We start from the raw sequence: 27,540 nt of genomic DNA on the forward strand, positions 1-27,540 counted from the left end.
AGTAGATGAACGTTTTTGATTTTGATGTTAGTCACTCAAAGGTCAAGGTTAGGGTGACATTGAGCTAAAATTGGTTTCCGATCAGTAACTGAAGAACACTCTGACCTGAGCGACCTCAAACTTGGTAGGCAGGTTCGTCATGACCAGCAGATGAAACCTTACAGTTGTGAGGTCAGTGAGTCAAAGTCAATAAACTGATGAACACTAAGGCTTAGGAACTTCAAACCGGTCCTTGGAAGATAGTTTGAAAACTACCAGCTGATAACCACTTTTGATAATGGATACCAGGATTTTAATATGGCAAACATGATATAGCCATTTACATGTACCTACATGGTAGTTATTTTGTTTTCTCTTGAATATAAAATGTTATAATATTTTTTTATACCATTTTTTTATTCTAGGTTTTGATTTAAAAATTAATCCATGCCAAATATCTCTTAAATGTCAAGTGTTGACATACATAGAATGGCTGTCCCAGTTAAAAGGTAGAAACATTTTCTAATTGTAACATTCATATATGCTGAAACTTGAGAATTATAATATATATTTATTTGCACTATGTAACAAAAAGTAATGAAAGAGGGACAATTGTATTACTGATACACTTGCGCTCATGTACAGCGTAGAGTGAATTACACTAATGTTTAAGGAAACATTTGTCTGGTAAATCCATGTATACATAATAACATTTCTATATATGTTGTTTTTTTGCATATTTTGTCATATTGCTGGAAATACTAACAATGATGACGTCATAGTTTTAAACATCACACTTTATTTGAATGTTAATAGTGAGGGTTTTCACCATAGCAATGTCAGTTGCTTTCGTGGAAAAGGTGGACCTTTAAAGAAAATACTGAGCGCTGAACTGCAATAGAATTGTGTTACCAATTAAGAATGACACCTTCTGACACTTTAAGATGAAAAGTAGGGTAAGAAATAGGAATGTATCCAGGCGGCTAATAAACAAGTGGCATAGCCAATTTTCACAAGCATGTACGAGGCACCACATGGATGATGGCCTTACTGCAACGTCATTGACAGGAATAAAGAAAATAGATGACATGTACTGGCAAACAGTAACAGCTTAATAACTATTCAAATGAACTAGGCCACTGGGAAGTTATGACACCAAAATAGGTTGTAATACTTCCCACAAAACTTTCCACAGGTCAGATATAATGATGTGCCTCTTGGCTCTTAAGTTGACAATTTATGTACACCCATGTACATGTATTATTTTTTTTCTCCATAGTGGCTTTGTTTAATGGCAGTATTAAGTTCTATACTGGCATCCTTACAATTTATAATGAAGTACACATGAATTTATTGCATTGTGCACATAAACAATGTCGTTAAGTTTGGATCAATACCTTTTATCCTACAGCAACTATTTTACATCAAAGACGCTGTATTGAAATTACTATCAAGAAAAAAAGAACACTAATGGAAAACGAGAATTTATTGAGTAGAAGCTCTAGCAAAACCATAACAACCAATACGGAGAAATGACAGCTCTATACTACTATCTGTTCTTTAAAAATATATGACATTCATTTTAATTAATCTCTACCTTAAATTTATAAAATAAGAAGAACTAAAAGTAAAATACTTAAACTTAACAATATAAACACAAGATTTCATTAAGACAATAGAAGAGATACACACAGGTAACAAACACAAAATCACAACAATAACGCTTCTGGAAATACAAAATTGGCGTATCACAAAAATAATGCTTTTTGGAAATACTTAAAAGGCGTACGAAATGATCAAATATGTTTCTTTCATAAAAGATAAAACAAAGAGAATCTTGCAAGAAACTTAGCTATTTGATATATCACTGTCGTTACAACATCACTAAAGATAAAGGCCACAGTGTACAATGGCATACAATGTCTTTATAAAATTAACCAAACATATACTGGTAAAAATCTATTTGAAAATGTAAATGCCTACTTTCATTTCCTATCTTTTCAATTTGACACATGAACCAGAACAAAAGCCTGAAATCAGATCCCTTATTTGTTCCAGTAAAAATGTGCAGTGACATCCATCATGATGTGAAGGCAAACAACGACTCTGCACAATCAGATATTCAGAATTTATAGAAAATACAAATGAGGCACAGTGATTAGTGTAAATGATTTTAATTAATTAAACTACAACCACATTTTTATTACCAGTTTAAAAATGACCTATATTTATTGTTAGTATTCCAACTTGTCAGGATCCTTAACTCTCCGATCTTCAACGTCCTCGTCAGCTTCATCAAAGGAGTCTTGTCTGTTCAGCTTGTTCCTTACTCTCTCATCGTCAACATCAGTTTTGTCATCATCAGTCTTATTCATCATTCTTTCTGATTCATCTTTATTTGATTGTTCTTTTTTCTGTTCAGAGGTATCATCTTCTGCCTTACCATCATCAATATTGTCAACACTTTGATCTTTCTGCTCTTTTTCAGATTCGAATTTCACTTTTCCATCCAATTTAGCTTTAGCAAGTTTTGATTCATCAGTCTCTTGTTCATTGGCATCTGACTGTCTCTTTTCTTCTCTATCTGTTTCTAAATTTTTGTTATCTGATTTGGCAACTCCAGTCTTCACCTCTCCTTCAATGTAACCAGTGCTCGGAACGCGGTGCACTTTGACGTCATCTGTCTTGTTGGAATCGTTCTGGGAACTTTGGGAAGCATTCTGTTTGGCGCTGGCGGTGCTCTTTCTGGATCCTTTGCTTGTGACGCTAGCCCGACTGTTGATGCTCACTTTGCTGCCCATCTTTTCGTTCCTGACAGGGGCGGGTTTGTTGTTCTGCTTCACTTGTTCAATTTCATCTACCTCCTCACGTTTCTTTGTTTTAGTTTGCTCAGAATCACTAGAAGCGGATGAGGTTGTGGAATCTAAAACAGATGGTATAAACATTATTATCATTTCTTCAGCATTATCAGCACCAATTGTAATAAACTTAACATAGAATGTCTAAAGAACAGTTCATATAATTGTCTACTCCAATAAATCAATGCAAAGTACTTCAAATCAAACACTCATATGTTTTAGAATCCTATGGAATTTTTTTCTAGCTAATAATTTAATGGAGTGCACCTTTAAGAACACTGTCAATGGCCTATCTCCAAAATATCTCAGTAAAAAAGATGGGCTTGTCCCCGTTAATTTTCCATGGTTTAATAAGAAACTCTATTGCACATGTAATGACTTTTAACAGATTTTGCGTAATTTGAATGTCAAACTAAATTACACAACTGTTCTGGTATAACTACATATTAATAAAAGTTTATTTTTTCCAAGCACGGTGTACAAATTATGTCTTGTCCAAGTGTTGTTTAACTTGCAAACAAAATATGTCTTGTTTTGACAGATACCGGTAAGTACTTAATTCAAAAATGTGAAATGCATAATAAATTATGTGCTATAAAATATACAAGCAATTATAATCCATAACCACCTGAACTGTTACCTAGACTGTTGCTGATATAAACTGATATCACCCTAATAATTCCAGATATTTCCACTTTGAAATCTCATTACTTGCAAAATAGAGTTACCATAGCATTCCTAGTAAAATTCTGAGCTTCTTGACTCGTTCTTATTCCTTTTCCTTATTAGTTTTCAATGTAAATAATTATTCAAAGGAATTATTCATGAATGTAAAACAATGAAACAATCAATCTCTCACTGCAGAAACTGAATTCTGTGATATGTTGACAGTTGGCAAGCTTGTTAGATCACTAGAAATGCATTAATTGTTTTAAATGCTTTACATACGAAGATATCAATAATGCGCTTCCGTTTTTCAAAACACACTTAAAATTGGCCCATATTTAAGCTGAAAATGAATGCTGTCTTCTTTTTTTTAAGTTAATCATTATGATAAATATCTGTTAGACTTAATGAAATATAATAATCATATTAAAGAGCCATGACTGTGCATTAAAGACAAATAGAGAGGAAAATTCGCTGAAGGTATAAGCATCATTATTCACATCAAAGTTTTATTTCACCACAAGACTGAAAGTGATTTGGTTTTAATATTCTATGTAACATGTGAACATATAAGGCCAGAGAGTTTTTAAAGGTAATCAACCCTACCCACCATGCAATTTTGTCTTCAACCCTATCCCAATATTTTTTATATGACAAAAATTAAGTTTTGACAATAAGTCCGGTCAGAAAATTGAGGTAAAACTGTGTCCAGATTAAAAGTACTTTAATTTGCTTTTATGTCAATATCGTAGGGAAAAAAGAAATATCATATGCTCCAACTGCACCATTTCTGACTTGAATTGTTAAAAAATTCACAAAGGAGTACCCCCAACTCCCCCTGCCAACATTTTAAACCATATAAAGTTTGGTTCCGAGGGAGGGGCGAAGGTCAAATGTTGCGCCCCTAAGTTATGCTCCCTCTAATGTCAATTCCTGGATCCGCCCATGATGAATATCCTGATAAGAATCTATAAACATTTCCTCTGGCCTTGTGATATTACTCTTAAACTTCAAACACACAGTGCATGTAATACCTTTATTTGGGATCTGCTGATATAAAAGTTCGTCCTCTGGAGACATAATTAAACATCAAATAGATTTGTAGAAAAGATAATTATTTAAATACCCATATAAAACACATAACACATTGAAAAATTATACATTTGTGAAGAAAATAGCTATGGAAATAATAGTGATAGTGATGCTGTTTGCATACTATTGATGACTTATAAGCCATGTTTTTCCTTGTGAAAAACAAACAAACAAAATAACAACATCATTATGTGATTATGGAGAGCCTAAAGCTCCAAGAACTGAAATGAGATAGTGCTTGCTTTTACACCTAACGTGTTGTATGCTTTAAAGAGACTAGACAACAGATGATACAATAGCAAAAAAGAAGAAAATTGTCAAAAACTTATATAAAATTGATATCATTGTGTACAACACATTGTATCTTACTTACTGATGTATCACTTTGCTTTACAACACATGTGTCTTTTGCCATATTTGCCTTCATTCCAATTTAAAATTTACATGGTTTGTCTACAACATTAATACAAGTTAATTTAAAAATAGTATCGGTATATGTATGTTTATTTCACCTCCCACTATAGTTTCTGACCTTTTCATTGGATAAGAGAAGTCACATGGTGACCCACTATTTTTCTATAGTTGGTCAGGCAAGTCAATAGTCGACAAAAATGGCCGCCATTCATCCATTCTTATATTATAGTTTTAACATTTTTGCTCATGAGAGGTGGTCGATGAAATAAATCAACTATTTGGTCTGTTACTGCCCACTACGAAAAAATGGGGGGTCTGTGAAATTTATAGGGGGACTCGGCTAACGCCTCACCCCCATTAATTTCACAAACCCCCCATTTTTCCGTGGTGGGTCAGTAACAGGCCAAATAATTTATAATCACCAGCCTCATACTTGCTAGTATTGACAATTCAGGCTTGTTTTAAGGAAATACTTATTTGCTGATTTGAGACCATCTGATGTCTAGTACCTTTACGGCCAAAGATCATATTATTATTTAAATTTTTTATATTAACTAATAACTCTTTTTAAAGCACTTCCATTCAGATAATTTGAGTAATCATTCGTTATATATAATGCAAATCTATTACAGGAATATAAATAAGCATGCTATTTTATGTACATGAACTATGTGTTAGAAAATACTTGGTGCTATTTGATCTATTAATTTCAAAAGGGTCTAACTATAAAAAAAATTTGCGTGCAAAGTCAAAACTAAATAACCCTCAGTATTAAAAACTTAAAACCCTTAAACCTGGATGAAATACACTTACCAACTACAATTAATTGGTGTTATTATCTAACAAAGAAAACATATATCTTGTTTGTTAATTTCTTACAAAGTAGAACAGGTACAAGAATAGGTTTATCTGGGATTTTCAAAGTGTTTCAATTCAAGTTATCTCCCATCTCAATAAAATCAGATTACCAATACGCCCTTCATGATGAAACAGCGTGATGAAATGATTTTAACATCATGAAATGGTTTAAGTGAGATTGAAATATCTTTAAAATTGTTTTCTAAGAAAGCTGTTTTCTGATAACTGGTAGTGATTCATTAAAATTATTAACTTTATTATCTAAAATATTTTATAGTCAAAATAACATTTCAAATCTACAAGTGAACTTGTAATTTCACTGTTAACATCCTTGAAGTTAGTTTTATTAAAGATCTCATTCATTGAAATAAATATACTGTTTTAGGAAAAAAAATATTGGCTTTAATATTACTCAAGAGAAGAAATAAAAAGTGTAAGAGATCAATTTAAGCCACAGTGACAAAACAATCACATGAGCTTTGTAAAGGGACCTAACTTATCAAACGTTTTCACAAGACAGTGAAAAGAGTGAATTATTACTGGATGCAAATGTGACCTTTTATTGTAAGCTTATGTCTTTAGCCAGTTAAGGATTTGGCATAAAAACAAACATTAAGGTTTTTGCATAACAATGCCAATGACGGAAATGTTGCTGATCAAAACATTAAGGGTATGGCAATCCATTTTTATACTTCAGAAAAAAGATGACCTAAAATATTGACTATCATAAACCCCTTTCACATTCAGGTATAATATTTAGACCACTTCTTATACATACCTTTATCTATGTCATCATGATGAGGGTGACCCAGTCTGGACTTGGGTCTGTCTTTGCCTTCGATGTGCCGTTGAACTGGTGCCACCTCCGACTCCTCTTTGTCACCCGCTTTCCCAGCATGCTTCGCGGAGGATGCACTAGATGCTCGACTGCTTGCCTTGGACCTGAGCGACCTCTGGCTTGGGGTCCTCGTCCTTGTGCTTGTCGACCTCGCAGAGCTCCGCCGGCTGGGACTTGGAGAGCCATAGGGTGACTTAGGTCGGCTGGGTTTCTGGTCTGCATTTGCCTGTCTGGTCTCTTCTTCCTTTGGTTTCTGCTCTGTTTTGGTCTCGCTCGTTTGTTCTTGTCTTGTTTGGCCACGAGATGTCTTTGGTCTTTCTTGTTGTTGCTGCTGAGATTCTGTTTTCTCCTGTTCATCTTGCCTGTAAGAGGGAGACAGCATGTATTTCTTTATTTTACCATGAGCTGAAACAGACTGCCATATAACCTGACGAATGCAATACCGTATCTCTTCTCATTTTGAACAAGGGGTAATAACTTTGTGAATTGGGTTTTAGAAACAGTTTTGTGGTTATCTACTATGATGCCCATTGTGAAAACAATCATTGATCCAATTATAACCATTACAGAAACTTTAAGCCTTAAAACTATATGCAGAATATTATATGGGTTTGATAAACATAATTATGCTTCCTGAGCACTTCTCATCAATAAGATCTATACAAATATGAAGCTAAAAGTAATTATCTGAAAAACTTTTGGAGTTATGCTCCGGACCTAAATTAAAGATGTAGATGAACAAAGGGCAATAACTCAAAAACCTATAATAAAAATTGTAGCCGGAGTTATGGTTTTATGTGCACTGCACTTATCCTTTTAAAATATGCTTTATCTTTACATGAATTTTAAAGTCAATACCTCAAAAGCTTTTGGAGTAATGTTCTGCATATAAATAAAGCATACTGGTAAGTAGAACAAAGGTCAATAACTCAAAAATTAATGCAGGCATATTAATAGTTACTGTGTACTGAACTTCTCCTCAATATGATCTATCTGTATATAAATTTGAAGTTGAAACATAAAAAACTTGTTATTTGCAGGACAAAAATTACGTATGAAAATAAACTAAGGCAAATAACGAAAGAAATACTGTATAAAGAGTCAGAAAAAAGTATTTCCTAAGCACTGCACTTCTACTCAATAAGATCTATCTGTTTATGAAGTAAGAAGTCAATACATCAAACACTTTAGTATTAATGCTACAGACAAAAATTAAGTTAAGACATGAACAAGCGGCAATAACTTAAAACAATTGCAGTCAGATTAAATATGATACCTGTGCACTGCACTTCTCCATAATATGATAAATTTGTAAATAAATTCTGAAGTTAATCTTTTGCAGTAATGCTCAGGATGAAACTGCTTTGGAATAATCAAGTCTTGCAGAAACTCTCACAAATACACAGTTTTACACAATGATTGCTAGCCAATCAACATTAAAGATACACTGTCAAACCTTTGATATGACCTTACCTAGACTCTTGTTTTGCAGTGCTCACCCTGCTGCTGGTTGCACTCTTTGACCTTGACGAGTAGGCTGACCTTGCCCGCCGATCTGAAGGTGACCCTGTGCCATATGTTCTGTCCTTGGCACTGTTGATATACCTCATGTACCTCTTGTATTCTCCTGGCTCATACTTTCCTTGAATGTACAATCATTCCAAATGCAAAACCAAGTTTTAATAAGCATGTGCATATTCAAACATTTATCCTGATCTTCAGCGAAGATAATATACAAACCTTTCATACAATAGTTGCGAACATTAATGGTCTTTTTGATGATGAAACATGAAAAATGAAACATAATAATACTGCTAGTTTCATTAATTAGGCATCAATAAATGGTAGAAGAACCAATCACTATAAACCTCATCCAGTGCCCTTTCACCTGTTTGCAAATATAACTTGTGAACCCTTCAAAAACACAATGCTGGTGAGTGCAAAATTAAATTACCTCTCTCTAAATCATCTGCATTGATTAAAACACATGGCATTGAAAGCAACATAATTTAAAAGAAAGTCAATATCTTGGTAGAACTCATTTTGATGGGGCAATAACATTGATGCAAACATTAGTAACACGACTGTAAGATATAAAAACAAGTTGGCCAAGATGGCCCTTTATCGCTCACCTGATTGGACAAAGTGTTATATTGATCTGACAACATACACCTTCCGACCATATGCCGCAGGTGAAACTTCAATAGGCTTATAAAAACATGATTTGTTAAAAATGTTACAAAGGGCCATAACTCTTACAATATTTAAGTTGGGGTTGTATAACTGGTCAGAAAAAGCACATTGCTACTGCGAACAACTTTCTTGGCCTCCAACTCCTGGCCACAATTTCTCGAAACTTCTTCAGCTGAACAGGCTTAAGTAGCTTATTTCAATTAGGGAAAATACATACTAGATTGAATTTTGATAAATGAAAAATAGTTCATTGTGTTCATAAAGATAATTCCTATCTAAAGTATAAAAACTCATAACAAGGTTACGCAATTTACGCAATTTATAGAAAACGAAAAATAGTGAGCTTAGCTTGTCCTGTTATAGGGGACTTAGAAGTTTCAAGAAATTGGGACCAGGACATGTTCTGGACATGCATGCACTCGATACTCCACAGGACTTATACAGTAGCTTGTTTGTGCTTGTTGTTATCTTACAACCCTAACACCACCTACCTATCTCCAGGAGTTTCTGGTATGGCATGGACTGGATGAACAACTCAAACAGAACCTGATTAATCAGGTCCTGTTTGAGTGTTCATTCACTCCGTGTCATAGCTCCATTTGCTACTCCACAGGGCTTGTACTGTGACTAATATTTGCTTATTGTATATATGATCACATCAACCTGACATACCTTTCTTTGCCTCCATCTCAAGAAGTTTCTTGTACTGATCCTGTTTGAGTTGCTTCATCCGATCCATGCTGTAGATACGCTCTATACTCCACAGGTACAGCTTCTCACCTGCGCTCATCTCCGAAAAGTCACTATATTACACATGAGAAGGTAGTACTAATGGGTTATAATAAGGGTATTGATAATGGTAACATGTATCTAGTTTTATACTAAAAAAAGAACAAGTAACAAACACCAGGTTTTCTAATTTTGTGAAAAGGGAAGGTTTGGGCAAATTCAATAAGTGATGGGTAAGAATATAGATGGAGAAGAGCAACTCATATATACCCATTTTGACCAAAGACCCTTTTGTGTGACCTTGTCCTTTAACGTACAGACATGAGTTTGCTGGTTACACACAGTCTTGTCATGATCAAATGTGAATGAAGTTATTTTGAATTCCCCAAATGCATGACCAAGTAACAGTCTGGGCAAATATATAGATTTTTGAGCCATGACCTTTATACCGGTAATTGTGACCTTGATCTATAACCTATGTACATGAGAGTAGCTTTGGTGAAATTCCCAAATGCATGGCCAAGTTATTGTTCAGCCCTGACAAGCCAACATACAAGGAATCTTGATAAATTATCCAAAACAGTGACCTTGACCTTTGACCTAAATATAATGGCTCTTGCAATGGACACATTGTTAAGTCAAGGTGAACATTTGTGTCAAATTATTTCAAAATCTTTTTTGCATGGTCACGTTACAGTCTTGACAAACCAAACACAATTTTTAGAACTGAACAGAACAGTTTTTTATTCATGTAAACTGCATTGTTTCTTGTGACATACAAAATTTTTAAACATTTAGACGTTTGACACTTAAGTGGACACATTTTCTAGTAATGATGAATATTTGTTCCACATTATTTTTAATTCTCTCCAATGCATGACGAAGCTACAGCTTGGACAGGTCAAAAAGTGTTTGTGTAGGGTAGATATAATTTTTTAATTGCCTTTAAGTGTAAAATAACTTAGCACTAGCCCAACCTGAAATATTTGGACGGAGGCATGGAGATCCTGCTGACTGCACGTGTTTCTGGGTCGTAGGTAGGAGTGGACCGGCACATTGCATGTCGATTCCGGTTCACTGAGGACTTCGCTGTAACCATAAAATAAAGTTTAAGCCCTGGCAATTAACACCTGTTTATGATTTACGAATACATATATTGCAGTCTTCCCTGAAAAGTGGGAAACAAATAAAAATAAAATAATAAGCGAAGGAAGAAGTTAAATAATTATATTTTGTTAGTTTGGGCACATTATTTTATTTTTGGATTGAACAGAATAGAAAGTAACGTTTTTCAGAAAATGAAATCTTTTCTTTTATTCAATTAAAGGCCTTAATGGAAATCTGCATGCATAGAAATCGCAGAAATCTTAAGAATATTTATTACGTTAGATTGCCTTATAGTTCGCGATCTACATGTACATGTATTATAATACAAACTTATCTTGGTTACTCTTATAACAAATAAACTTTAGCTCATAATGCACTTAAAATGTTCCTAATAAATGTTCACTTTAAAAAGGCACTACCGGGTTTTAGTTTCAAAACACTCAAACAAACTTCATTGAATTCTGATTAATCTGTATCGACTCTACGCACTCTTAAATAAACATTATAAAACAAGTGAAACCTTTCTAAAACAAACTTACAGCTATCAATAATAAATAACAGAAGGACTACTTGAGGGAAATCTAAATACCACGTCATTCATGGCTTTAAAAAAAGATAAAACCTCCTAATATGGTCAGTCATTACTTACAGGCATTCAAGTAGGCACCTTTATAATTAAAAGATAAGACATAGAGTGGTTCGTAAACAGTTATATATGTCGTAAATAAGCTCAAAAGCAACCATATCATGCTTCCTTGAGATGTAATAAAGACATAAAGGCAACATAAGCTAGATACAAGGTGTTGTGAACTTAAATGTGTTACGAAGTTGTGCTAATATAAATGTAGGAATTGCACTATGAAGACAATGTAAACATATGCGCAAAATCTAAGTAACATTTCTTATTAGATAATCTCATACATGTAGGGTACAATGAGATGAAAAGTGAGCACTGCAGTTCAATAAAACATGAGTATACCAAGACATACAGTAAAATTCAAACAGCATCCAAATAAATAACAGTCAAAGGCCCAAAGAAAAAATATTCTAAGATTCCAGTCCGTTTTTTGAGAGAAAATATTAGGGAGGTGAACTGATTCTATTTATTTTTAATTCCAAATAAAGAAACATATGGTAACCCTAATTTTCAACCACTAACTACTTACCAATAAGTCTATTGCCTTGAAATAAAAAACAAGGAAAAATTGCAACAGACTAGCCAATTGACTGACTGAACAACAAACTGACCACAGGGTGATTCCAGTATACTTTGTTTGTCAGGGGTTTGAAAATAAGACAGGGATTGGTACAGATGGGATTCAAAAATATTTTTTCGGGCCTTAATGTAAATATAATCATGCACTGACAAAATTTAAGACATAAGAAAAAGCAAGCACACAATACGTGCACCTGTGTACAAGTTTTGTTTAGGTGACAATCGTGGACTCCTGGCTGAACGAGGGGTGGACTTCTCCTTCACAGAGCTAGGCCCGATGGTGGACAGGTCAAGGGAAAGGTCAGAATCGGCTAACCCAGACCTTACGGAAACTTTGGTCAGGGAAAAAAATAGGGGTTAATCATCTAAGTGGGTTCACTATCACCAGCAAAAAAAAAAATCCCATGGGTTCACTGTCGCCAGCAAATATGCTCGAATGACAATGTTAACATAAATTAATGAAACATATATATAAACAATAAAAAACAATACATTGAACTTTTTTCTTAAAAAATCAAATAAGCCAAAAGCATAAAATAAAAAAATAAAAATCTAAACTGAATTATAAGAAAGATAAAATAACATGTTGCACCATAGAATTATCTTATCTATCCCAAAAGATACCATAAGAGTAACAACCCTCACCGATCAGCGCATTAGGAGGCCGTTCACTAGAGTTGACCCATTCCAGGTGGGATCGAACTGTGGGTTCAAACTTTGGAGAACTTGAGTCCAAACAGCGGTCATGCCACTCTGGGTGAAAACGGGGGCTCTTTGCTGTAAAATATATAACAGGGGGTGATTATAATTCAGTCATCATTTAAGAGGAACATTAAGACTTTGGTATGATTCAATTACATATTTATTAGGTAGTTAACAATAAACCGTTCAGTTGAGTTTAAATAAATAACACAATAAATTACTCTTCACATTGCAAAAATGTTTATTTTGTAGGCTTACTTGTGATAATGTTACCAAATTAATATTAGCATTTTAATAGCTTAAATAAATCTTCTCCAGGACTCATTTATGATTTAGATAAAGTCCATAGCTGGCTACACTAATATTTTATAATCTGCTCAACCTTTAATGTTTTATTCTTTACCAAAAGTTCACAACAAATATTTGGAACAATAAAATTGAATTACCTCTGTGTCTTTCAGGGTCGACATATCTGCAAACACAAAGCCAATCATGTTACCATTTTACCATGTCATATGTTTTCATATGCCTATTACGCTTACCCTTTATGTTACAGACAGAATCAAAGTCTGTCAAAATGCAAAAAAAAACATATTTCAGACATTTCAGAGTGCTTACTAGTGTCACAGCAAATTTTTGCCTCAATTAAAATGATTTATCGCAATCCAATTTTCTTCTCATCAAATAAAATCACCAATAAATTCTAGCGTCAACAAACAAAGATAATGCTATCTTCCTGCAGAGATAAATTGATGACACTCAGACAGATCAATTAGGTATGGTGAAATGAAAACACAGAAATTAATTTCAATAAAAACATCAATACAGATATACATCAAGTAAAATATAAATTTAGAAGCAGGTTCGCTTTTTTCTACACTAAAAATTCATAAAGATCACATGAGAGTGTTACCAACAACACCGCCATTGCTTTAGCAGTTCCTCAGCTTAATTGTGTTCTTCAAACTACAAACAAGCGAACAACATCATCATCAGGGGCCTTATGAAATATCTGTCGATTTAATTTACTTTTAAGCGTTAGAAATCAAAGTTTTTAGATTGGACTGTAAAACTAAAGATTGCTTATTTGAAAAAGCACTTGTCTCCCCCATGTGTGATTGTAGCTGAAAAATAATCAATGATGGACATGAAATTTGTACATTTGGACTGGAGCCGAACCAAGATAGGGTCCATCTACTGGTCATGACCAACCTTCATATCAAGTATGAAGTTCCGGATGACCAACGACTCCTTTTTCATCTGAAGGTCACTGTGACCTTGACCTCAAAATCAATAGGGGCCATCTTCTTATCATGACCAACTAGCATACCAAGTATGAAATTTGAGGGCTCAAGTGTTCTTGTTATTGAGCAGACATCGTTTTTTCAACTCAAAGTCACCGCAACTTTGACCTTTGACCTGATCCCAAAAGCAGAAGGACAATTTTCTAGTCAATACCAACTGGCATACAAAGTATGAAATTCCCAGGTTCAAGTGCTCGATCTTTAGTTATTGAGCTGAAACCATTTTTTCACATCGAAGTTACCACGACATTGACATTTTGATCTCAAAATTCATCGGGGTCATATACTAGGCATGACCAACTTGCATACCAAGTATGAAGTTCCTGGGTGCAAAGGGTTCTTTAGTTTTGGAGCAGTAATCATTTTTTAGCTAAAGATCACAGCCAACCTAGCGTTTTCAACTGAAGGTCACATTGACCCTTACCTTTGACCTACCGATCTCAAAACCAACAAGACTCATCTTCTGGTCATGATCAACCTGTATTACAAGTATGTTCCTAGGTGCAAAGGGTTCTGTAGTTTTTGAGCAGAAATCATTTTTCAGCTAAAGATCACCGCCAACATAGCGTTTTCAACTGAAGGTCACACTGACCTTGCCCTTTGACTTACTGATCTCAAAACCAATAGGACTCATTTATTGGTCATGACCAACCTGTATTACAAGTATGAAAACCTGGGTCTAAGCCTTCTTTAGTTATTGAGCAGAAAAGAAGTGTGGCATACATACTGACTGATGGATGGACGCCTGGAAGGATTGATGGACAGACTGATGGATAGTGCAAAAACAATTTGCCTCCCCCAAAAAGGGAAGACATAAACAAATGGCCAATACACGGAATAGAAACACTGAGGGGTGTCTTAGGACAAGGAAAAGAACGATATTGAATATAGCCCAAAGTCAACCAACTTGAGGATGCCAACATTCATCAACCTTCTGAGTCGATGAATGGCCATAAATGAATGAATATTTTAGGGCAAAGTTATGTGACTGGCTACACATGGACATGTCATATTGAATATTTCAACCAAGTTTCATGTTCATATTGATAACAGTTTTCAACTTTTGACCATCATTCAGGGCTTTACATAACAACAACAATGTCAACATCAACAATAACTAACCCTACACCGACAGCAAGGTAATGAAATAAACTGGACTTTTTCCTCAACTATCAGACATGTTAGACAGGATTTAAGACATGAAAAGCCCAAATTTTGATGACAAAACCTGGACTTTTATCTTCAGCACTCAGACATGTTAGACATGATTTACAGACAAGAACGAACCTGTCTGGTTTCTTTGGGCCGGTGTAGTAACCACGCAGTCTTGTGGAGTTCTGAAATAACAAAACAATGCTTGGTAAGGTGTATGATGGATGATAAAAATCTTTCAAAATATAGCCTTTGTTAGTTAAAAGTAACAGAAACCATTTCAAGCATTATCCACTCCTTCGCACAGGGTGCAGAAGGTCAAAATGTCAGTATCAGTATAAAATTTGTGACCACTGTGCACAAGAGCGTATTGCTTTTTTGTAAAGATATAGAAAATGACAATCATTGCTATCTGTTATCATAGGAAAAGTATTTGAACCCCAAATCATATTTTTTTTTACCAGTAACATTAAGGTATCTGAAATCTGAATGAAAACCACTAACACAGCCTTTCCTCATACGGCATTATAAATGAACATGTTTCAATATATAAGGTTCATTTACTAAAGTACAGTACCATATGATCAATGATTAAGATTCCTTAAAAATGTAAAATACTTTTTTAAAACTCTGCTAAACACAACTGAAACTAAAAACTTAAAAGTATAAAATACACTATCATGATTCAAGTGTGATTGAACAGCAGTAATTTTCAAACTTCCTGTACTCAGTCACATCAAATCAATATTTATAAATTGTCCAGTACTAAACAACAGGGTAACAGAAGTACATATACCCGGTAGCTTTTGACTGAAAATACTAAACAAATATAATATGTAAATATATATGTTTAATGTAGCTATATACAGCACTATCCTGTAAAAGTCAACAAATCATCACTTCTATGTTCATCACTAAAGACAAAACAAATCAATTGATTTTCAACATAACCATAATTATAGAGTCAATAAAGCATGCAATTTCAAACTATTATATAAATTGGTGCAATTTGATAACTGCAATTAATCTAATTATGCTACCCTATGCTGTCAAACTATTACAAATTTCCTTAAATGTAGATGTTCTAATATTTTCAACAAGAGGGCCAAGAAGGCCCTATCTTGCTCGCCTGATTGGACAAAGTGATCTTAAGTTATTGATTGGAAAACATACTGGACGCCGCCCACCAGGTGAAACATACATCTCATTTTTTAAACAGGCATATGAAAAACATGTAAAAATGTATTTGGTAAAAAGTTATGAAGGGCCATAACTCATACAGCTCATTGTACTGTAAATAAGATCATGCAGTTTGAAGTTGATCTTAAATGATTGTAAAACGATAAAATAATTATATAAAAAATGATAAAAGGTTCACCTATGAAAATATTTTGAAACTAGGCTAATGGTTTCTGAAGAGGAAATTTCCATATAGATATTTAGTGAAAAGTAGCCCTGCCCCTAGCAACCAAGCTTTTTCATAATCAACATGGTATGAATTTGAAAGAGGCTCACCATAGGAACATTTCTGTGAAATAATTTTGGGCCAATAGTTTCTGAAGAAAAGATTTTCCACATAGACTATATTATAGTGAAGAGTAGCTTGACTGCTCCTGGTGTTTTTTTATGAATCAACATTTGATAGAGGATAACCTCAGGAACATTTCTGTGATAAGGTTAAAACTGTCCCAGTGGTTAAAGGAGGAGAATTTGTTTGAAGGACAGTGTTGACGACGGACGGATGGACAATGACGGACAACAAGCAATCACCCATTCACAATAGCTCATGCTGAGCACTTTGAGCACTGAAATAAAATATAAACTTTCTCTGACCTTTCCATATTTGTTGTTGAGAATGATGAGTTTTGTGCTGGTGTTGCTAACATCATATGCTCGTGCTACTGGACTGTCATACGGCCATTCTGTACCATTAAAATTTGTTCTGAAAACATAAAATTAACATTTATGTGTAACATTAAGTGCTTTACAATTATGGTATTATGCAACTGTTAAACCAATGTTTTCATTTTCAGCAAATGTGCTGCACAAGACTGTCGCAAAAAATAAAGTATGCAGAAAAAAACACATTCTTATCAAAAGAAATCATTGTTTCAACAGACCGAAACCTATTATTATATCCAATACATAATATACAGAAAATGTGGCTCTCATAGAAATTACAGCTAAGACTGTGTGAATTGCACCTCAATTAAAACCATTCACCCATATTTTACAAAATTATAAATTTCAGCAATTATTATGAGGTTACACGTAAAAGCTTTGTAAGGGACAAGTGCATAAATTATGTGATACAAGATGAACACCAGGGCAATGCCTACCTTCTTTACTTTTAAACTGGAAAAACTATTGTCTATCGTATTAAAAAACTTTCTTTCATAGATCAATGCTACAAAAACATATACAAAACACAAAGACTTTTCTATCAATCGATGATATTTCTTCTCACTCAGTTAAAACACTAAAATTTAATAGTTGTTTACACTATTAAACCTTCTTAGTATTTTAAAACAAGATTATCATGAGAAAACAACCTCTTTTTTGACGAGCGCCTCGCATTTAGTGCTTGAGTCTCAGATGCCATAACTGACCAACTTGACACCTTGGTTACTCTGTCTTTGATGGAAATGTCACACTGTTTTATCTCATTTAACAGAGACAAACAACAGTCTAAATTGTCATGAAAAATAACAATAAAGATTGATCCAAAGCGTAGAATATCCTTTCAAGAAGATTATGTAGAAAACATGGCTCTCCAATTACAAGAAATGAAATAATTCATAAATGTTGAAATCTGTTTCACAAATAATCATTGGTTCATAGATTATCCGTTTAAAAAGCTGAGAAACGATTAACGATGCGCATTAATCCACCAATACTCTTTTTGAAATTCCACAAAAATAATATGGTCTTTATTGCTATGGCAATTATTTCAAATTTCACGATCTCCATCCAGTTAATTGTCCGATTAATGTGAATCTGCAGGAAACACTAGTCCCATGCCAAGTATATCAATTGCTTATCCAATTCTCTAACAGAATAGCAGGACCAACAACCTGGGCTAATGCCATGTTTGGGTATAATTAATCCATTGGTCGTGCCCATGTTTTGAATCAATCACTCAGTGCGAGCATGATGTCCTAAGTGTTATGGAGTGAAAGGATGACATCGGAGGCTAGCCCGATGGATATTGATTCAATGACTTCAATAGACATAGATATAAAGATATTTATGCTGCTATTAACTGTTATATCAATTATTTATTAATAACCATAAATATATACATCAGATATCAAAGAGTTCTTTTAAATGAGCCGATGTTTTAGAAAAGATTGTCAAAATTAATTCAAATATTCAAATTACAGCGTTAACATTTTAATCAGCTCAATAAGTACCAGACATTCTTGCAACTTTTAAAGCCTGCGACTGCTTAAAAGTAATGCAAAGAGATTTGAAATAAACGTGTTCTTTAACAAAAAAACATCACTTTCAGAATCACTGCCGTCTTTTATAACAATTTAATGCATTATTGCCATAGTGGTATGTCATTTTTCACATGATTAAATAATCACTTTATTCCCTTTCAACATATCAATTTACAATTTAATATAAGGAAAATGATCATGCAGCTAAAGTCAGATTAAAACATGTACAGAGATATATCGGGGAAGTTCAATACATTTTTTTTTAAATCCCTAAATCTGTCTGATAAGCACAAAAGCTTGATACAATTTATCAACATGGAGCACATTTGGAGTATATGGAATCTAGTTTGCAATACTTTCAAAGATAATTTTGATGATAAATATCCTTTAAGTTATGATTATTGGCAGCAGGTCTTTATTTATATCAGCTATACATAGAAATGAAAAACCTCTGTTCAAATGTAAAATTTGCCACTTTCTTATAGTAAGTGTGAGATAATTGTTGAATCAATGATTGTGTGATCATTTGGAAATGTTTGAAGAATGATTATTTTTAACTTGTTATAATGGCCATATTAAGGCCATCAGTTCCACTGAATTTCAAAACAGACTCGGTCATTGGACACTTATTTAGTTAGTTGAATATTATCAATTTTTCTAACATAAATTGTAGCTTTCCTTTGCCCAAAAGGCCTTGATTTTAAGATCTATCCACTCTTACACAATATCCTTGAACAATGGTGCAAAAAATCGGATTCAAGTGGACATTTGGAATTCATCCCATGACAAACTGACTGTTGTAGCATATGCATCATTGGCAATAGATTAGGGTACACACAGGCACCATTGCAAGATTGACTGTTGCTCAATACTCATTTATTTATACCTCTGGGCATATAACTACTTTCATAACAGACAAAGTCATTAAAGGAATGTAGCCAATTGTCCAGTAATGAAAGTGTCATGTTGAGTTTTGTCCTTTCCGATAACTCATTTATCTGCCCCTGAAATACATCTCAACTGGGAGATTTAATCCCACAAATCAGAATAGTTATATTATAAATGCCATGCTTCAATTTTGGCTTGTTTGGGTGAAACCAACTTTTCTTGTATAATTCCTTGTTTATATAACCAGAGACTAAAATAATAATATTATAATTCTCCCGGTTGAAGTGTAATCATGGTCAGACTAATTTTCCAGGTTGAAGTGTATTTAGGGGCAGACTAATTCTCCAGGTTGAAGTGTATTTAGGGGCAGACTAATTCTCCAGGTTGAAGCATAATCAGGGGCATACTAATTCTCCAGGTTGAAGTGTATTCAGGGCAGACTAATTCTCCAGGTTGAAGTGTATTCAGGGCAGACTAAATCTTCAGGTTGAAGTGTAATCAGGGGCAGACTAATTCTCCAGGTTGAAGTGTATTCAGGGCAGACTAATTCTCCAGGTTGAAGTGTATTCAGGGCAGACTAATATTCTCCAGGTTGAAGTGTAATCAGGGTCAGATTAATTCTCCAGGTTCAAGTGTATTCAGGGCAGACTAATTCTCCCGGTTGAAGTGTAATCAGGGGCAGACTAATTCTCCAGGTTGAAGTGTATTCAGGGCAGACTAAATCTCCAGGTTGAAATGTATTCAGGGGCAGACTAATTCTCCCGGTTGAAGTGTTATCAGGGTCAGACTAATTCTCCAGGTTGAAGTGTATTCAGAGCAGACTAATTCTCCAGGATGAAGTGTAATTAGGGGCAGACTAATTCTCCCTATTGAAGTGTATTCAGGGCAGACTAATTCTCCAGGTTGAATCATAATCAGGGTCAGACTAATTCTCCAGGTTGAAGTGTATTCAGGGGCAGACTAATTTTCCAGGTTGAAGTGTAATCAGGGGCATACTAATTCTCCCAGTTAAAGGGTATTCAGTGGCTGATGAATGAGTTATTCACTTATTGGAATAGACAAAACTCAACATGACGCTTTCATTACTGCTTCCAAGGCTGTTAACCGTTTATACAAATGCCATGCCATGTCATTTGTACATATATGCTAACATTCTCAAAGTATGTGAAAATGCTGTCTTTCAGAACGATTTAATGCATTATTGCCATAGTGGTATGTTATTTTTTTGCATGATCAAAAGAGCACTTCTTTACTCCTAGTTAAAATTTTACTAATTTATAAGGAAGATGTTTACGCAGCTGAAATCAAATTTCTAATTAAAACATTTATTGAAATATATCAGGGAACTCCAATTTTTTTTTTTTTATTAAAACCCTAAATCTTTCTGATAAGCACAAAAGCTGAATACAATTTATCAACATGGACCACATTACGAGCTCAAGTATATGGATTTAGTATTAAATACTTTCAAAGAAAATGTTAATGATAAATATCCTTTTAGTAATGATTATTGGCAGCAGGTCTCAATTTATCTCACCTAAACAAAGAAATGAAAACCTCTAATGTCAAGTTTGCCATTTTCTAATAGTTTCTCGGAGAAAATGGCCAAATCAATGATTGAGTGATCATTTGGAAAAAAATTAAGTATGATTATTTTTAACCAACCTTAATAGACCACATAATTTGAAAATAGATATAATAAATGGCTCACTGGACACTATGTTAGTTCAATAATATGTTAATTTCACAATATAACTTGTAGCTTTTTTTGTCCAAAATGGCCTTGATTTTTAGTTCTATCAAAACTTACACAATATCCATTCAATTGGACATTCTAAATTCATCCCAAGACACACTGGCTTCTGTAGCATATACATGGCAGCATGAACAAACTCAACCCAGCAACATTGGTGGCACCATTGCAAGAGTGACTGTTGCTCAATACTCTTCACATCTTCAATAGCCATGTACACATATGGTCATCAAACTACAGGAAAATACATTTAATAAATGTACTCAATGCTTATCATGACACTTTCATTACTGTTTCTACAGCAGTTAAACCAATCAAACACGTTGCTCATCATTTGTGTTCATGCTAATTATATTCTCAATGTATATGCATACATGAGTGTGTAAAAATGTGCCTGAATTTGACATGTTTGCTAAGTAATGGTATACAATGGTAAACTTTTTTAAAATAGACAATTTGTTAAACATATACACATATAATTTTTTAACTGAATGACCCCGCTATGAAGGTGTTTGCTTTATCTGATTGTCCACACTTTTGTAACCAATGGTGTATGTTGAGGTAGAAGTAGTCAGAATGTCCACACTTTTATAACAAATGGTGTATGTTGAGGTAGAGGTAGTCTGACTGTCCACACTTTTATAACCAATGGTGTATGTTGAGGTGGAGGAAGTCAGATTGTCCACACTTTTTTAACCAATGGTGTATGTTGAGGTGGAGGTAGTCCGATTGTCCACACCTTTATAACCAATGTTGTATGTTGAGGTAGAGGTAGTCAGATTGGGACACACTTTTATAACCAATGGTGTATGTTGAGGCAGAGGTAGTGAGATTGTCCACACTTTTGTAACCAATGGTGTATGTTGAGGTAGAGGTAGTCAGATTGTCCACACTTATATAACCAATGGTGTATGTTGAGGTAGAGGTAGTGAGATTGTCCACACTTTTGTAGCCAATGGTGTATGTTGAGGTAGAGGTAGTGAGATTGACCACACTTTTGTAACCAATGGTGTATGTTGAGGTAGAGGTAGTCAGATTGTCCACACTTTTGTAACCAATGGTGTATGTTGAGGTAGAGGTAGTGAGATTGTCCACACTTTTATAACCAATGGTGTATGTTGAGGTAGAGGTAGTCAGATTGTCCACACTTTTATAACCAATGGTGTATGTTGAGCTAGAGGTAGTCAGATTGTCCACACTTTTATAACCAATAAAGTATGTTGAGGTAGAGGTAGTCAGATTGTCCACACTTTTGTAACCAATGGTGTATGTTGAGGTAGAGGTAGTCAGATTGTCCACACTTTTATAATAAATGGAGTATGTTGAGGTAGAGGTAGTCAGATTGTCCACACTTTTGTAACCAATGGTGTATGTTGAGGTAGAGGAAGTCAGATTGTCCACACTTTTACAACCAATTGTGTATGTTGAGGTAGAGGTAGTCAGATTGTCCACACTTTTGTAACCAATGGTGTATGTTGAGGTAAAGATAGTCAGATTGTCCACACTTTTATAACCAATGGTGTATGTTGAGGTAGAGGTAGTTTCGTGTTATAAGCTCAAGTCCATCTCTAATTTTCTTTTAGGCCTGAGAAAATAGACTTGAATATAATGCTAGTTTATATCAATGTTGACATTATCAGACTTTGAGAATGACATTTAAATTATGGGCAGAGTAATATTTGTTTTTGGCTCTCATATAGCAGCACCACATATGGAAATTACACCCATGAATGAAACCATGATGAACGATACTGACAATTTCCTAGCTGATACAAATTTAAGATAGACATGTAATGATTTGTTTAACAGAAACAAAATATCTTTTATCCTGTTTGCCAAAACCTTACAATTCCGTGAATGAAAGAGAAATATTTACACAAATCTGCAATAGAAATGTAAATAAGAAAAATAAACAGTCCTTCTATGGGTTTTACATTTCTTTTATAATGTTTAATGAATGATTTCACATTTTTCTTTAATTTCATTTAATTTTATTTAATAAAACTATATAAAAAAGATTTTTTTAAGTTATAAAATTATTTTTCTTTATAAAGATTCATTTCAGAAAAGATTTTTCCACAATTCTGTATTGATAAATCACAGCAGTTATAAGTTAAGTTATTTTAAATCAATGAAGGGGGGGCATGGTTGTTGAGGGGGGACCACCAATTTGCCTGATTGCAGTCTATCAATGGGGTTCAGATTGAGACATCATCATATTCTAAAGAAAATTTATTCATAATAAACCTTTCGCATCAGTTAAGTCAAAGCATATTTAATAAACCCCCTTTACGCCATATTTTACACATTCCGACTTAATTTGTACTATATTTTTGCTTCTTGTTATTGACATAAAAAAAAATATGAATTGTGTTCAAACTGATTGTTTGACAAAGAGACATATTTTCTATTCAAGCCTCATATTTTTGAAGTCAAAACATTTGGAGAATTTTCTTTATCATCACACAATTCAAATAATCATGAGGGCTCTGCTTGACAGTTTTTATTGTGCATGTTTAATTTTTCCTAAACAATTTTACTTTGATACATACAAATTAAGTAAATAATTAATTTTTTCTTAAAGTACCATTTAAAAAAAATAATTGTGTTTAAAACTTGAAGCAGACAAACCAGAAATAAAATATCTAGTCTAAGAATAGATACAATAATTATAGCTCATGTCTCCCATCTAATTAAGCATAATAAGAGAAAATATTCCATAAAGGATATCTTTTTTAACATACACACATTTTACGTTACTGTTTCAGTCTTTTATGACACAGTTTTTATGGTGTCAACGATTTTCTTTCAAATAATGTTTAAATGAGTCATTTTACTTACTATATGAACAAAGATCAATCAGCAACTTGCAAAAACTCAATTCTAAAGAAAACTGCAAATCTTAGTTTAAAACCATTCAAGTCTCAATAGCATTACTCATGCTTTTCAGTGAAATAGTGAAGCATAATTTTGTCACATTGAAACAAGCATTTCGTTCAAATTTCACACAATTCTTTTTTCATTGTCCTTTTAATTGTCAGAGACTTATTACATAACTTTTTTGCTTAAATGTTTTAAGCGACATCTAATAATTGCCTATATAGTCTGTCAATAGGGATCCATAATAAATTAGTCTATTTTGTTTATGCCCAAACTTACATTATTAAAATAAATGCTTAAACCTCACGTAGGAAGAAACCCTAAGGAAAAAGACTTGTGTATAATGTGATAGTTCAAATTATTTTATGGTGTAAAAAAAGAGGTCGCCTGATAAAAATAAATAAGTTTTTCAGTCACACTTTTGGAAAATTATGTGAAGTTAATCTGATCAATAAGATATCAATTTGGCCTCAAGTTTTTTCAACAATGATCAATCTATTGAATCCAAGCCCATGTGAATTTGTCAATGTCAATTCTGAAATAAAAAAATAGATCACCCGACTATATATGCCACTCCCAGTTCCCTTTTTCTGACTAAACTACATGCACCCCTCCTTCTCTCCCTGTCTTACCTCTTATATCTGTTGTCCAGCTCTGCGGGGGTAACATTGGGTGGGGTAGGGGTCGACTTCCTGTTGAACCCTGAGGCGCTGAAGATAGAGCCGGGAACCAGACTGCTCATCATCTTGACTGGTTATCTGTTTCCAGCGCAAGCTGTCAGCATATACGGTATACCAGTCTGGAAAAAATGCATAGAATATATACTTCACAGTTAAAAATTACTTTTTTTCAAACTTTGCTGATGTTGAGGTCTTTTTTAATTATTCTAAAATGTCAACCTAATAAAAACAAAAAACTTGGACAGAATGTAAAAAGCATTAGCAAGAAATAATCATTTAATAAAACATTTTTAAAATCACATGTTAAATATTCTTATTAAGCTATTAAGTGCATCTATGATAATAATTTCAGGGTATTATAATAGAGAAATAGGTATATTTTCTATGTACAACAATCTAGTTGTGGGCCTTCCATGAACCTAAGGCGCTTAGCTAGGACCAATTTGGGATTAAGCAGATCAATGCCTAAGGGGTAGGTGTGGGAGGGGGTTGCCCACCTTAAGTTTTTATTTCAAATTTGTGATTTTTGGTATGTCAAAAACTCCAACCTGTCAAAATTTCATTATTTCATACACGCTTGACTCTCTTTTTTTTGTTTTTTGTTATTTATTTTGAGAAACACAAGAGTCATGGATAACTGCCCTTTGAAAAGCTTAATAACAACAGTATGGAGAGATGAAACTTTTGAAAACCTTGAGGCAAAGATATTTATACTTTAAACAGTTGCTCAAACTCATCAATTCAGAAGATAAACAATAGGCCTATCACAATTTAAAGTTTTAGAAAATGATACTTTCCAATATTTTTGAATGTCTGTTGAGTTTTTCTATGGATTTGTCTTAGACTCCCTTGGAGCATTATAAGCCAAGGGGATTCTAACATGCTATAACTACATACAATGATATAAGTTATGAAGGTTAGTTGGTGACCCGATATAGGCTTTAAGGGGCAAAGGAAACCATATCAGGTGAGAGCAAAGCTCGAAATTCAAATATGGTTTCCTGCGCCCTGTTTATCCCATATTGGCTCATCACGTAACGTATCTATCACGCCGAAAATCTGTTAACATATTTAAGTGTTTCATTTATTCATCGGAATCGGAAAATATACACCATTGGTACGATGTAAATTTGGTGACCCAATATGGAAAAATATGGGGTCACCGCATGACGAGTCCTGGAGCAATGGCGTTGTGTCATTTATGTTGGAGGCCTGGTATTGTATTATAAGCATTTAAGTATAATTCAATTAAAAACATTCTTATTCATTGAGAGTATACACTCAAATAACTTGCTCATTTTCTCACTTTTAAGACATACCAGTGACAAAAAGACAGTAATGACTTTCTTTTCTTCTATTTAAGGGAATATTAACATATAGAAATACCACCTCACAGATTCCTTTATTTGAATTCATACAATGACACCAAAGGAATCTTTTTAAGTAATTGTAAGTTAGAATTAACCAAAACGGCTTTATATCATATACATTAGTACAAGTAGTGAATGTTCTATACACATGAACTAATGCTCTTTGAAAATTCCCAGGCATATTAAAATTATTAAAAGGCCAATTTTCTGCACTCTGAATACCCTTTATATCAAGTTAAAATGCTGTAGACTAGAAAGCTGTATAAGCAAATATAGATTTTTACCATACTGTTATTTATCTTTGTTCAAATAAAATCAACATATTACAGAAACGCAAACAAGTTGAGTTTAGTTAATCATTTTTAGTTTTTTTTATGTGTCAATAAAACGGAACAAAAATGATAAAGAAATGCTTTTCTCATCTGGGTTAATTATAAATTAAAACTAAAATAACAGAGAATAATTCATTTTTCAGCTTAACTGTCAGCTATTTATCGCTTTTAGATTTCTGAGCATTTCATTTATTATTTTATTTATTATTACTATTGTCACACTGCAACATGTATGTAATTCTTCAGTTTTACTTTACTCGCTTTAAATGAGCTATTTCAGTCTTTGATAAATTATATATTTATATTTTTCTAAATTGTTAAATGTTTATATGGTATCTACATGTATACCTTATAAATTTTATTATCCACGGTACAATTCAAAAAGTATATAAAAACACTTAAAATCCAGCTTTTTTTCAATTCCAATACAATCATACAAACTAAGGTCCAGTTACACAATATTTCACTTTAAACACTTTAATTTATCAACAAAACATCTATATTCAAAACATAAACCTTTACATATCTGAAACAAACTTATGCATACAAACAATATCCTTTCTTAACAAACCTCTACGAAATATCACTATACAGTAAGTAGGCATTGAAATGTTAGCACTAAGCAGTCTTATTTATTAATCAATATGTCTTCAAACAAATCACCTTAAACTTAACAATGTCAGTTCTCACACAAATGCATTGAAGATTAACTGCAATGGGATAATCTTACAATTGTTTATATCTTAACAAATTCGATGAAACCTAATGGTGCATAGTTAAAAGCACATATCATTGCTTCAAAAAGATCAACGTGTGATAACAAAATAACAATAAAATAAATAAGTCAGAAAGCATACAGCAAACATTCAAGAAAGTGACTGTAAGTCTTACTTTTAATTATTTATAATCCCTTATTAAAACTTGTGTGTAGAATCTTGACAACAAAATGACATTTAAAAGTCCATGTTAATACTGAAGTTATCTTAAACTTTCATTATATTCCTATCTTTCCGACCATAGTTACCATGTATAGAGCATTTTAATGTCGCTTAAACAGAAGTATTGAATTTTTATTAAACGATTTGG

At 33.5% G+C, this 27,540-nt stretch overlaps 1 protein-coding gene across 7 annotated transcripts; it reads right to left on the reverse strand.

Moving 5' to 3' along the window:
- Positions 1-1,447: 1,447 nt before the first annotated feature.
- LOC128229931 (muscle M-line assembly protein unc-89-like) lies at positions 1,448-27,540 on the reverse strand. 7 transcript variants are annotated; one of them, XM_052941846.1, is made up of 14 exons: positions 27,346-27,540; positions 24,705-24,871; positions 16,942-17,050; positions 15,244-15,293; positions 13,099-13,124; positions 12,596-12,727; positions 11,901-11,915; positions 10,605-10,716; positions 9,571-9,701; positions 8,660-8,674; positions 8,179-8,347; positions 6,646-7,067; positions 4,538-4,573; positions 1,448-2,902 (listed from the first exon to the last, which is right to left on the reverse strand). In XM_052941846.1, exons 2-14 carry the CDS (start codon positions 24,815-24,817, stop codon positions 2,214-2,216), a joined length of 2,019 nt encoding a protein of 672 aa, XP_052797806.1. In that variant the 5' UTR covers positions 24,818-24,871; positions 27,346-27,540; the 3' UTR covers positions 1,448-2,213. The 7 variants fall into 7 exon arrangements, with proteins under 7 accessions (XP_052797806.1, XP_052797801.1, XP_052797803.1 ...); XM_052941841.1 differs by lacking the exon at positions 11,901-11,915 and adding an exon at positions 12,145-12,282; XM_052941843.1 differs by lacking the exons at positions 11,901-11,915; positions 27,346-27,540 and adding exons at positions 12,145-12,282; positions 26,971-26,993.

Source organism: Mya arenaria, chromosome 4 (genome assembly GCF_026914265.1).
Source record: "Mya arenaria isolate MELC-2E11 chromosome 4, ASM2691426v1".
NCBI lineage: Eukaryota > Metazoa > Mollusca > Bivalvia > Myida > Myidae > Mya > Mya arenaria.

Bases quoted from the DNA above. Each gene is read 5' to 3' on its own strand.
- LOC128229931 (XM_052941841.1), bottom strand. From the start codon at position 24,817: ATGATGAGCAGTCTGGTTCCCGGCTCTATCTTCAGCGCCTCAGGGTTC. The intron at 9,702-10,604 runs GTTGGGCTAGTG...TGTGTAATATAG, and splicing joins CCTCCGTCCAAATATTTCAG to TGACTTTTCGGAGATGAGCG. The intron at 2,903-4,537 runs GTATTACATGCA...CATCTGTTTTAG, and splicing joins TCAGCAGATCCCAAATAAAG to ATTCCACAACCTCATCCGCT.